This window comes from Rousettus aegyptiacus, unplaced genomic scaffold (genome assembly GCF_014176215.1).
Source record: "Rousettus aegyptiacus isolate mRouAeg1 unplaced genomic scaffold, mRouAeg1.p scaffold_m13_p_2, whole genome shotgun sequence".
In the NCBI taxonomy this organism is placed as follows: domain Eukaryota; kingdom Metazoa; phylum Chordata; class Mammalia; order Chiroptera; family Pteropodidae; genus Rousettus; species Rousettus aegyptiacus.
In genome coordinates this window covers 20,929,261-20,942,433 of record NW_023416295.1, presented here as the reverse complement: position 1 = coordinate 20,942,433, position 13,173 = coordinate 20,929,261, and the positions used below count along the sequence as shown (strand labels likewise).

General features: G+C 36.1%; 1 protein-coding gene across 16 annotated transcripts in view; it reads left to right on the top strand.

Moving 5' to 3' along the window:
- Window positions 1–8,156: 8,156 nt before the first annotated feature.
- UNC80 (unc-80 homolog, NALCN channel complex subunit) overlaps window positions 8,157–13,173 on the top strand; it is a 187,607-nt gene continuing 182,590 nt past the window's right edge. For all 16 annotated transcript variants that reach the window (XM_036236392.1, XM_036236400.1, XM_036236395.1 and 13 more), the window contains exons 1-3: window positions 8,157–8,359; window positions 9,320–9,368; window positions 11,903–12,059. In XM_036236392.1, the coding sequence (XP_036092285.1) occupies window positions 8,268–8,359; window positions 9,320–9,368; window positions 11,903–12,059 (298 nt within the window). In that variant the 5' untranslated portion in view covers window positions 8,157–8,267. The remainder of the gene's footprint in view (window positions 8,360–9,319; window positions 9,369–11,902; window positions 12,060–13,173) is intronic.

Below are 13,173 nucleotides of genomic sequence, written 5' to 3'. Positions count from 1 at the left end.
TACTGACTCCCAGAGATGTTAAGTGGCATTTTCAATGTTACATGGCTTGTGAGCAGCAATGCTGGTATTTGCATCCAGGTAACAGCTTCAAGGATCCTTGCTTTTAAGGATCTTGAAATAGTTATCATATCTGAACTTTTTCTGTGTCATTTCAAATCCTCTTGGCCAGTCCTACATATTCTAGACAAAACTTTGTGTTTGTTATCGGACTATTTTTAAAGACTATTTTTAAAGCAATTTTAGGTTTACAGCAAAACTGAGAGGAAGGTACAGAGATTACTCATATATCTCCTGCCCCCACACATGTATAGCCTCCCTCGTAATGGCAATCGACATCTCCATCAGAGTGGTACATTTGTTACAATAGATGAATCTGATATCATAATCACCCAAAATCCAAGTTTACTTTAAGATTCACTCCTGGTGAAGGAGTTTGACCTTTTTTAGTGTTGAATAACATTCTATTTTCTGAATGTACCACAGTGTATCTATTCAGCTGTTGAACAATGTCTCAGTTGTTCCACGTTTTGGAATTTATAAACAAAGCTGCTATAAATATCCACATGCAGATTTCTGTATAGGCATAAATTTTCAATTCATTTAGGAAAATACCAAGGAGCGTGATTCCTGAATCTTATGGTGAGAGTAGTCTTATATGAAACTGCCAATCTGTCTTTTAAAGTGGCTGTACAATTTTGCATTTCCACCAGCAATATATGCAAGTTCTCCACAAACTCACTAGCATTTGGTGTTGTAAGTGTTCTGGATCTAGGCCTTTCTAATGGGTGTGTAGTGGTATTTTATTGTTGTTTTAAATTTGTATTTCCGTGATAACATGTGATATGAAACATCTTTTAATATGCTTATTTGCCATCTATCTTCTTTGGTGAGCTGTCTATTAAGGTCTTTGGTCCATTTTTTAATTGAGTTGTTTGTTTTCCTATTGTTGAAATTTAGTTCTCTGTATGTTTTGAATAAGTCTTTTATCAGGTGTATCTTTTGCAAGTATTTTCTCTCAGTCCATGGTTCATCTTCTCATTCTCTTGACATTGTCTTTCATAGGGCAAAAGTTTTCAATTTTAATGAAGTCCAGTTTACAAATTATTTTTTCATGGGTTATGGTGTTTTATCTAAAAAGTCATTACCATACTCAAGGTCAGCTAGATTTTCCTCTATGTTATCTTCTATGAATTTTATACTTTTGTATTTTACATTTAGGTCTATGATTCATTTTGAGTGAATTTTTGTGAAGGGTGTAATATTTGTGTCTAGATTCATTTCTTGCGTGTAGATATCCAGTGGTTCTAGCACCATTAGTTGAAGAGAATATCTTTACAATTTATATTGTTTTTCTGCCTTGTCAAAGATCAGTGACTATATTTATGTGAGTCTATTTCTAGGCTGTGTTCTGTTCTATTGATCTATTTGTCTGTTTTTTTTTTCACCAAGACCACACTGTCTTGATTATTGTAACTTTATAATAAATTTTAAAATTGGGTCTTTTGTCTCTCTATATAAACTTTACAATTAGTTTGTCAATATCCATAAAATAACTTGATGGGATTTTGATTGAGATTGAATTGATCAAGTTGGGAAGAACTGATATTTTGATAATGCTGTGTCTTCCCATTCATAAACATGGAATATCTCTTCATTTATTTCCCCTTTGATTTAATTCATTGGAGTATTGACCTTTGCTTCATGTAGATCTTATATATATTTTCTTAGATTTATACCTAAATATTTCATTTTGAGAAGTGCTGATGTAATTGATATTGTGTTTTTAATTTCTAAATTCACTTGCTCATTGCTGATATAAAGGAAGGTGATTGCCTCTTGTACAGTAATCTTGCATTCTGCAACCTAATTATAAGCACTTATTAGTTCCAGAAGTTTTTTTGTTTTATTCGTCAATTCTTTTGGATTGATTGTATCATCTGTGCAAAAATTTTTATTTCTTCATTCTTAATCAGTATACCTTTTATTGCATTTTTTGTCTTATCATATTATCTAGAATGTTTAAGGCTTTTTAAGTTTTTCAACTTTATGAATTTGAGAAGTAATTAAATTTTTTTATTTGTGTTTCCAGGTTATTGGTGAGATTGAACATATTGATTGTTGAGATTATTGAGATCTGAGCATATTTTCATTTCTCAAATTTTTGTCATTACTAATTGATTTTATAATAAATTTTAATATATTCTATATCCTAATCTATCGTTGATTGAATGCCTTGCAAATATCTTTTTATAGTCTAAGATATATACTTTCATTTTATGGGCCTTTCATTGCACAGAATATTATATTTTTGAATTATCTATGTTTTCTTAAATAACTTTAACTTTTTGTGTCTCTTACTAGAAAGATTTAAAGTGTTTATAAGAAAGCAAGATACCAAAAAAAATCTACTTTTTTTTTTATAAAAGTTAAAAATTTTGCTTTTCATATTTAGGTCTTTAACTCATCTTGAATTTATTTTTTGGCAAGGTTTAGGGTAGGAATCTCAATTTACTTTTTTCTTACTAGAGACAACACATTCCACTGTGACACGTGTGATTTATTTCATTTATTGGACATATTTTATTCTACTCATTAATTTTTCCATTCCAATGTTATTGCTAATAACATCATCTTAATTACTATATAGCCTTGCGATTCCCCAATCATTTCCTTCTTTTTCAAATCTATCTTGGCTATTCTCAACTCCTTGCTCTCTTATATGAATTTTATGAAGAGTTTTTTAAGGTTTTATTGCAAATATTGAAATAACACTGGATTTAAGGAACATCAAGCTACTTCATGAAAATAAATCTTCTTACATAAGGGCATAGTATTTTTGCAAGTCTTTATGCTTTTAAATAACTTTTTATATTATTTTACACAAAGGTATGAAATTTTTTTATATTATAGAATAAAAGATATTTATATTTATAAGATATCTTTATATTTATAAGATATAGATTTTCTTTCTATTCTCTAGGTTGAACAAATAAACCTTTAAATAAATAAATATGATATTCATAGAATGATAAATTGTATGAAGTAAAAAAACGGGACCATAATAGAACATTACAGGAACAAAATAAAGTGAATTATTTTAAACAGGTTAGTAACCAGTCCTATATGAAGTTATATTTTTTAGGAGATGTGAATGGTGAAAAGTGCTAACTCTATAAAGATATGGAGGAAGAAGAAACAGCAATACAAGGTTTTAAAGGACCAGTGTTTCTAGAACAAAGTAGAACAGGAGAAATTATATGAGATTAAGTCAGGTCAGGGGAAGCTTGCAAACAAAAATAAGGAACTTAGATGAGTACAAACTGTGGGTTTGGAGATTTGTTCTGACCCTGACAGGCCGCTGGTACTGTCCTCTTGGAGAGATCAGCTAAATGGGCTATGGATACCCAAGACACATGGGTCATATCAACTTCTGCATAATGGGAATTACTAGAAAATAAGTGTGGTCTCTCTAATTCCAAAACTATAACATCAGCATAATCATTTTACACTTCTGAATCATGGACCCATGACAAGAGCAATCATGCTTTACCTTCAAATTCTAATGCGTTGCCACAGAGTAATAGTGGGTGCTTGCCAAAAACCGTTATTAATTATTGTGAGTGTTCGTATTACTACTAGCTTTCATATCCTTACTCAACAGAATATTCTACTTACTGAAGCAGTCTTTCCCAAAACTCAGCCAGAATTCTTCCTCGTTCTGCCCATCTGCAAAGAGTAATTATTTTTATACTCATCTGGCAACTCCACATCTGGCCACTATCAAAATTTACTCTTCCATTTGAAAGAAAAGATAATATTCAAAGCTCACATACATTTAGCCACATTTATCTGGATCTTCTTGCAATTTCCTTTCACATGCTTCCTAAGGCCCAGTAGACAGTTTCTTCTTTTGGCCTAAGGCCACTGCAACACTGGGCAACATCTTTAGGAAAGCTCCACACGCAATCAAATGTCTTGCACATTGAGATAATAGCATCATGTGGTGATTATGACAGAGCTGGTTCATTAACTGAAATGGTAATAATTGACGAGATTAACTCAGTTCTTAGCTTTCCTCCAATAGTGTTTATTTGAACAGAAAATGAAATGTATGAAATAAGGCAGTATAGATAAAAACATTTAGGAAGGGCAGGTTTCTTTCCAAAAACCAAAAAATATTTGGAGGTTTTCAATGAGTGTATGAGTAGACCACCACAGTAATCTTGATTCTCCATGAAAATGTTATTTTGAAAACTGATCTTGATAGTGCTTTCTTCCACTCCCATGTGACTCATTTCCTTAAGAATATTTGGTAATGGAAAGAGCCATTAACTCTTCTTCATTTTTTACCATCAACATAACAATTACTTTTGTGTCCTTGAGCAGCTCCCATTTACATGACTCATAGTAATTCTTCCAAACCCTCACAATAACATAATACTCAGTAGTATAGTAGAAAGTTTGAGCAGACCTTTGAAGCCAGATTTTATAGCTTCTTTTATTACTTACTGTGTTACTTAAGCAAGTTATGTAACCTTTCTGTCTCATTTTTCTCTTTAAAATTTGACAGCAGAGTTTTCTGAATCTGTTTATTGATGCACTTAAAATAGATTTTGACATACGAGTATTTGGTATATTTTTTCTGCTATTAATGTTTTTCTGACAGATGCCCTTCTCCTCTCTCATCAAATATCACTCCTAAAAAATGACCTTACTGATTACTTCACAATTGACATAGGCCATCAAGACAAAACACTAATATATTCTCATCTATCTTTTCCTGCTAACTTAGCCTCTATCATTCTTCCTTTTTATCTCCCATCTTAAAAATTATTTCTTCACAAAGGAATGATCAATCCAGCTGAACACCAGATAAAGTCTCCTCTAGAATCTTGTCAATCAATTATCCCCTCTCTCAAATATTTTCAACATTTTCATCTTCAAAGATTCTTTAATTCCAGCCCATAAATACATCCAAGTCTCTTACTTGAAAAAAAAAATGGTATGGTCACTTTGGAAGACAACTTGGCGGTTTCTTACAATGCTTATCATAGTCTTAAAATATAATCCAGCAATTGCACTCCTAGGTGTTTAACCAAATGAGTTGAAAACATATTCATTCACACAAAAACCTACACATGAAATGTTTGTAGCATCTTTATTCAAAAGTGCCCCAAGCAATCAAGATGTCCTTTAATAGATGAATGAACAAATGAACTGTGGTATGTATATACAATGGAATATTACTCAGCAGTGAAAATAAAGTAGCTATCGAGCCACAAATAGACATGGAGGAAACTTAAATAAATATGTGAAAGCCAGCTTGAAAAAGCTATATACTATATGATTCTAGATATGCGACATTCTGAAAGAGGTAAAACTGTAGGTACAGTAAAAAGATTAGTGGCTCAGGGATTAGGGAGTGACAAAAGGTGGAACACAGAGGATTTTTAGGACATGAAACTACTCTGTGTGATCGTAATGATGGATATATGATATTATGTGACAAAACCTAAAAAGCTGTACAACCCAAAAAGTGAACTCTAATGTGAACTATAGTTTTAGTTAATAATCATGTATCAATATTGGCTCATCATTAAGAACAAATGGACCATACCACTGCAAACTGTTAATAATAGAAGAAACTGGCTAGAAAAGAGAAAATATGAGAATTCTCTTTACTTTTTGTTTGATTTTTTTTTTTGGTAGACCTAAAACAGCTCTAAGAAATAAAGGCTATTAATAATAATTTTCAAAAAAGAAACCTCGAGAAAGATTATGTGAATTGTTTTGCAGCAGCACATAGATTAGTATTTGATTGTGTAACTGAGAGAAGGTATATGTATGTACATCAGAGGGTAGGAATCTTGAAGGCCATCTTAGAATTCTCTCTGCCTCACTATCCTATCTTATGCAGTCATTTCTCAACAACTTCATTTGTGACGGTAGACTAAAGTCGATGTCCCCCTATACTTCCAATCAGGTTCTTTTTTTTCTCTTTCCATATATTTGCCTAGATTACTTTATTTACTTCCGTAGTTTCAACTACTTTTTGTATAGTATAATTGATCTATCCTCCCTAGCTGATTCTTCTGAACGCATACCCATATTTTTAGCTGCTTCTTCATTTTATCCATTGGAATTTCCAGCAAAGATTCTAGGTAAACTCGTTAATGTTCCCGTGTACACACATAAAATAAGAACATTACTCTCTCTGTCGACTTCTTTTATCTTTGAATGAAATTGTCACTTACTCAGTTGCTCAAAACAGAAAACTTGGAGCTTTGGTTGATATTTATTAGAGGCTTAGTATAGATCGGGGACTCTCTTAAATTCTTTACAAGTATTAACAATTAATCCTCACAACATCTCTATGGGGAAGGTACTATTTTTTGTAAACCTTTTCCAAGGTATCATATTTAGTACGAGGTGGGGCTGGGCCTCAAACTATCTGGCTCAAGACCCAAGCTCTTAACCACTATGCCATCTATTTTTTCCTTTGCCCATGCCTACGTGGTTATCAAGTCCTGTTCTCTCCCTGAAATATCACTAAAACTCATCTACTTATCTCTCTAGCTGTGGTCTCATGGCCTTGGTTTAGGACCTCATGAAATACTTTCTAATCTCCAGACCGGGGTTCCCATCTACAACTTTTGCCTATTTCAAATAACCTCTACAACCCCGTCATATCAATCACATTTAAATAGAAATGAAGTTTTATGGCTTAAAGTCTTCCTGTCCAAACTTCATAGCCTGCTATATCAAGACTTCCTCTATCTGATTCCTGCCTACATTTTCTGCCTTGTCTTTTTGGTCATAAGTGAGTCCATATCATGTGTTCCATGGTACCCTTTTCTTAACATGTCTGTCTTGCCTTCAATATTGTGAGTTCTTTATGAACAGGAATCTATACAGATTTGTACTTGGTGTATAAAATGGATTCCATAAATATGCATCAAGTAAACTGTATTTAGACTCTATCTTCCCTCATATCAATATTTATATTAAAAGATGACTTCAAGAAATTAAATACTTTATTTCTCTGACAATACCAATATAAAACATATAATTATCTCTATATGGAGTAGAAGCACATGTAGTTAATTGTACAGGAAATACTTCTATTTGCTGAGATCAGGCCCTAGGATCTGGTTCTCCATTTCATGGGTTACACCAGTATACTTTTCCAAAAAGGTATATGACTATGCTTGTTTGTTTGCAGGTAGTTGGATTCACAGCAAAGGTTTTCTACTCTGCTTGCTTCACTCCCCCTACCACAAACACTTCTTCGACTACTAGATAAAATATCTTTTAACAGCAATCCACCTATAAACTATATAGGCATTTGACTGACAACCAAAGGAAAATGACAAATATCAATGGGATGAACAAGTGCACTAATGAACTTGATAAGAACCCACCTTTTCTAATAGTGTGATTCAAATGTTCTTTTTTAAGTTGTAATTAACTGATATCCACGACTGGTTAGTTTGGGGTATTCCTGCTTTGGAAAAAAACAAGCAAGGTTAATTTCTTGTGGTTACCATTTTAAAATAAATTCTCACATCAGAGAACCTTCCAGCTTTTACTCTCTTGCAAAGGTTGCTCCCTTCCTGGGAACACTTCTAATTTTCATGTGCGCCTTCTGCTAAGCCCAGAGGGTGGACTCCTGACCTCCTTGCGAGAGGTGCGAATGATGCCAGAGTTAGTGACTCGGCTGCGGTTCCCCAAAGCTCCTCCTCCCCAGACGTGACATTTCTTTGGATGCAGAGGTTGGGAAGCAGGACAGAGGACAATCCTGGGGCGCAGCTCCAAGGGGAACAAGCCGAATCCTGGGGGCTGAAGAGGCCACACAGGGGACCGGTCTGCAATGCGGAACGAGTACCCTTTTGGCCATCCCACCGCTGCTCAACCTGCCCCCTGCTCTGGTCTCCCGCAGGGCCGGCCGTGGGCCGCTGTCCACAGTGGGAGGTGCTGAAAGCAAGGAGCGGGCGCGGGGGCGGCGAAGGGGGCAGCTCCTCCGAGCGCCCCCCTCCTTGCTCCGCGGCTCCTCCAGCCCTCCCCTCCTCCCGCAGCCATGTTCAACACGAGGGGAGGGGCGGGGGAAGGGGAGAGGGACGCGGGATCAGGGCGGAGAGAGCCGGCTCTGCCTCGGGGAAGAAGGGGATGAGAGTTGGGGAGAGCAACGGGAGGAGGAGGAGGAGGCGGCGGCGGCTAGCGAGGAGCCAGCACTGGGTCCTGCAGTAGGACTCCCGGGAGCCACCATCATGGTGAAGAGGAAGAGCTCTGAGGGCCAGGAGCAGGATAGCGGCCGCGGCATCCCCTTACCCATCCAGACCTTCTTGTGGCGGCAAACCAGGTGAGGGGCGCAGAGGGCGCGCCTTTGGGTTGCCCTGGGCTGGGGGCAACTCCTGGGGCCACCTGGGTCCTCTCTACTGCCACTTCTGCCACTGCTGCTGAGGCCGCGCCACAGCCCGCAGCTTCCTTTCTAGGGCTGAAAACAAGCCCTCTGCACTCTCTTAAAAACACGCATTTAAAAATATTTCAGTGAAGTTTGACGACAAGCAGATTGGCAGTTGCTGAATAAATATATATATTATTGGGGGGGGGGAGGGCAGAGAGCCTAGGAAGAGGGGGCGGGGAACTAGGGAAGATAATTATGACTGGTTGTGCTCCTGCGTCCAATTCCCCCTCCATCTCCTGCTGTAATTACAGCCCGGTGACCTGTTGTTTTTCTAGCTCCTGTCTGGCGAATATCTGCTATGCCCACTTGTTAACCATTTTTGCTCGGATTCAGCGAGCATAATCTTCTGGTTAAAGCCCCTGAGGAGAATGATTTTTGATAAGGCTTTTCCCTACCCCTTTGGAAAGGCCTGAAACCTATTCGAATAAACTGGAAACAAGGTTTTCATTATTATTATTTTAATTATTATTATTATTATTATTGAGATTTATATAAGATATTAGATTCTGGAAATCATGATACAAGCTGTGTTCCTTTTTCCATTTTAGTATGACTGCACGTAACTAATGCACCACTTCTGACCATTGGCAATCTAGAATCCGATGAGGCAGAAGTCTTAAGAATAAGAGTCAATACAGAAAATGTAGAGATCCACATCTCTTTCATATATGTAATTACACATGTAAAAGCAAATGTCGTCAGTTGTTTGACACCTGCTCTGTAACAAGCTATTAGGAAGACATAAAATTTGAGTTTCATAACACCATGTCTTATTTGTTAAAAAAATATGTCATAAGGATGCTCTAACAATCATTTCATTTATGTTTATAACAAATATCTCTATTAATTTTTCAGTGCATTTTTGAGGCCTAAACTGGGAAAACAATATGAAGCCTCTTGTGTGGTATGTGATGTTTACCATTTAATGATTTCTATATTCCGTGTGGTAATTTCAACCCAAAGAAAGTCATAAATCCTACTATGTCTATTAATTAACTCAGCAAATATGATTGAGCACCTACTATGTGCCCGGAGCAGTTCTAGATGATGGGATAGAGCAACAATCAAAACAAATACAAGGTTTGCATTCTAGTGGGTGGAGGACAGGCCACTCACAAATATATAAAATACACAGTAAGCCAGATAGTAATAAGTACCCGGGAGAAAAATTAAGCAAGAAAGGAGATTAGGAAGCACTAGGGTGGATTTTTCATTTTAGGAATGATAGCCGGCTAAAGCTTACCTGCTAATGTGACCCCTGGACAAAGACTTGAAAGAAGGGAGGGAGGATTAGCTGAGTGAAAAGGTAAGGGAATAGCAAGTCTAAAGGACCTTTGTTCAGAGAAGTGGGAGGGGTAGTACAGTAGAGAGGCGGAGGGATAGAGAACCAGGGCTTTGCAAGGCAAGAATAATAAATTAAATTCTTAATTAACAAAACTGCAACTGTTATTGTAGTGGAAGTTCATAATATGAGTATCTATGAACTACTCAAAGTAATGCAATTCTGAACTTTTATATCCTGTATTTATTATGCAAGTGCATAAATGGGAGATGTAAAATAGTGCTATTAATATTTATGCAAAATAGTGCCTTGACCTAAGATTCTAAGAGAATCGCATTCCCATTTTAGAAATTGAGAACAAAGACATGAAATCATGCAACAAAATTGAAATGGGATTTTCACATTTAACTTCATTAAAATTTGGAGCTCACATAGAGGGTTCACACTGCATATATTAAAAACCTAAAAGTGGAAACCTACCTATTTCGATATTGCCATGAATATTTGCAAATGGCTATACAGATGACCTTCTAGTAAGGAGCCCTGAAAGTGTTAGGGCCACTAACTATGATGGAAGCCAACTGGAGAGTTAAAAACACTCTCTCTCTCTCTCTCTCTCTCTCTCTCTCTCTCTCTCTCTCTGTTTCTGTTTCCGTCTGTCTTGCAGGACTTTGTTTTGTTGTATCTCCTACCCTTCAAAGTTGTCACAGAGATACTTTTTAAAATCTTACTTTCTGATAAGAGCCTTTAAATGGAATTTGTCTTGTATTTATCTCAAGTTAGAGTAATTTGACACTTGAAATATCTGAGCTTTCCTCAAATCATGCTTACAATTATACTAGCTTAAAATAATCCCAACTGTTCTCTGTTCTTGGCAAAGGTGTCCAATGTTTTTAATGTTACACAATATCAAATAGCTAAGTCACATTCACAGATAGATAGATACAGATATTTAAAGATCTAAATTAAAAATTATTTTATCTACTAAAAATTACCCATGGGCTGAGAGATTTAAAAATATTTGGATCTACATTGCCAGCATATTCAAAGGCCTTTATTTAGTTTCTTAAAAACAAACAAACAAACCAGACTGCATCACTGATTCACTCATTACTAAAACGTCAGCATGCTTTTCATTATGAATTTATTTTCTTTTTTCGAATCAAAAAGTAAATAGTTTGGAGAATTTCTGTATTAGGCTATGTATTTTTATCAAGTACCCTAATAATTCCAATAATATACGTCAAACAGTTGGGATTTGTATTGTGATCACTCTGGAGCACACTTATAGAATTTTCTAGACCATTTGGGGCATTGAGTACCAATTAAATCTCTGCATACAAGTCAAATGCTTATTAAGTTTATTTTATATTTGATAGCTACACTTTCCTCAGTACTTTATAGTGATATACTAATCCTCTTCAAGAAAAACTGGCTAGATCAAACTTATTCTGGGATACTACATTCGGTGAAAATATCCTTCACCAGGATAGGAAAGTTAGTTAAACTAGCAAAGCAAAAATGGCTCACTTTCCTTCTCCCTCCCTCCCTTTTTTTTCTCCCTTCCTTCCTTTATTCAATAGGTATGTTAAGTATCTTTATGGTTCCAGGCATTAGGTAAAAAGTGTCCTATGCCCAGTCATTACTAGAGACATGGAATAACTCAGGGACCCCAAAATTGGATTTCTTGAAAGAGCTGTATCTTATTTGACACTTGTTGAACATTGACATAAATTCTCTTCCTCAAAACACTTTCACAAAAGACATTTCACTTTAGTATGCACTTGTGACAGCCTCTTTGGATGACTCAGCAGCATTTTACAAAATATAACATCCAAAAATGTCATGAGTTAAATGTGTTATACTCTTTGTTATAGGAAGCTTATTTTAATAGATATGATAATCATTTAATAATTCAAGCCATATACTTTGGATAAAAACCTGAAAATGGGTAGATAATAGGAAATTATCAGTGACACAGTGCATGTCAACATACGCAATGAAATGCAATATGAGTGCATTCTAAATTATCTGGTCCAGTAATTTGTATCTTTTAGGGTATACAGTACCTTGATGTCATTTTTTTCACCAATCGGAATCTCTGATTCTTATTTTATACGCTTTCCTTTTTTCCTTTATTCTTTTTGTATCTACAGTCCTTCGAACGAGTGTTGGTAGAAAACAAGCTGCATGGCCTCTCTCCGGCCCTCTCTGAAGCCATCCAGAGCATTTCCAGATGGGAGCTTGTGCAAGCGGCTCTGCCTCATGTCCTCCACTGCACTGCAACCCTGCTTTCAAACAGAAACAAGCTAGGTTGGTGCGCCTGCATTACTTATTTATGGTACACCATCCACCTTTGTGTCCGGCATTCATAACACACATTGGGTACTTAATATTTTCCAAGGTACCGTGTCCAAATTATACCATTTAATTCTCACAATCCCCCTCCCATATTGGTACCACTATTATCTTTATTCTGCCAATGAGGGAACTGGCTCTTTTATTTTTAACTTTTCAATTTTACAGGTAATATGTGAATATATTGTCTTTTTAAACATTAAAATATTGCAGGAAACCTAAATATCCTCACCCATCCAAAATGGGTTCCCATCAGAGGTGTCTGCTTTGCTCTCCTAGCTCCTAAAGCAACCACTTTCACTTTGTAGAACTGTGTGTATGTACATAAAGATTGTTTTTCTTTTAGATTATTTTGTATATTGGTTTTAACACATGATAGCCTGTCCTAGCCATCTACTCCATGTTCGTACATGTTCTTTTCCATCCAGTTCTTTCCCCTCATTTGGGTCTCTAATCAAATGTTATATGTATAGAAGGGACTTGGCTAGTCACATTGTCTAAAATAGAATAGTTATTATCTTCAGAGCCTGTACTCTTAACCATTTTGCTGCCTATTTGGAAATACACAGTTGACGCTTGAACAACACAGTGGATGGTGGTTTGGGATACCCACTCCTCCACAGTCACAAGTCTTCATATAACTTTGAACTCTACAGTCAGCCCTTTGTATCCACGGATTCAGCCAACTGCAAATTGAAAGTATTTTCTATCCTTGGTTGGGAAACTACAGTTGGGAATGTAAATATTGTTTTTGATCCATACTTGGTTGAATCTATGGATGCGAAACTTGAGAGATTGGAAGGGTCAATTGTATTTATTTTAAAAATTTCTGCCTTTAAGTGGACCTGTACAGTTCAAACCCATGTTCTTCAAGGGTCAACTTTATTTCGTATCTAATGAAGACATGTGATACATGCAGTTTCTCCTATGACAGCATGTCATTCTATAACAGCCAGTTACAAAGCCCAAAACAAGAATGTGTCTTTCCATCAGTGGTTGTAAGTGGTATAGAGAAGTGCTAGTGTCTCCTAGGAAATCAGACCACAGAGCAAAGCAAGGATGTTCTTCC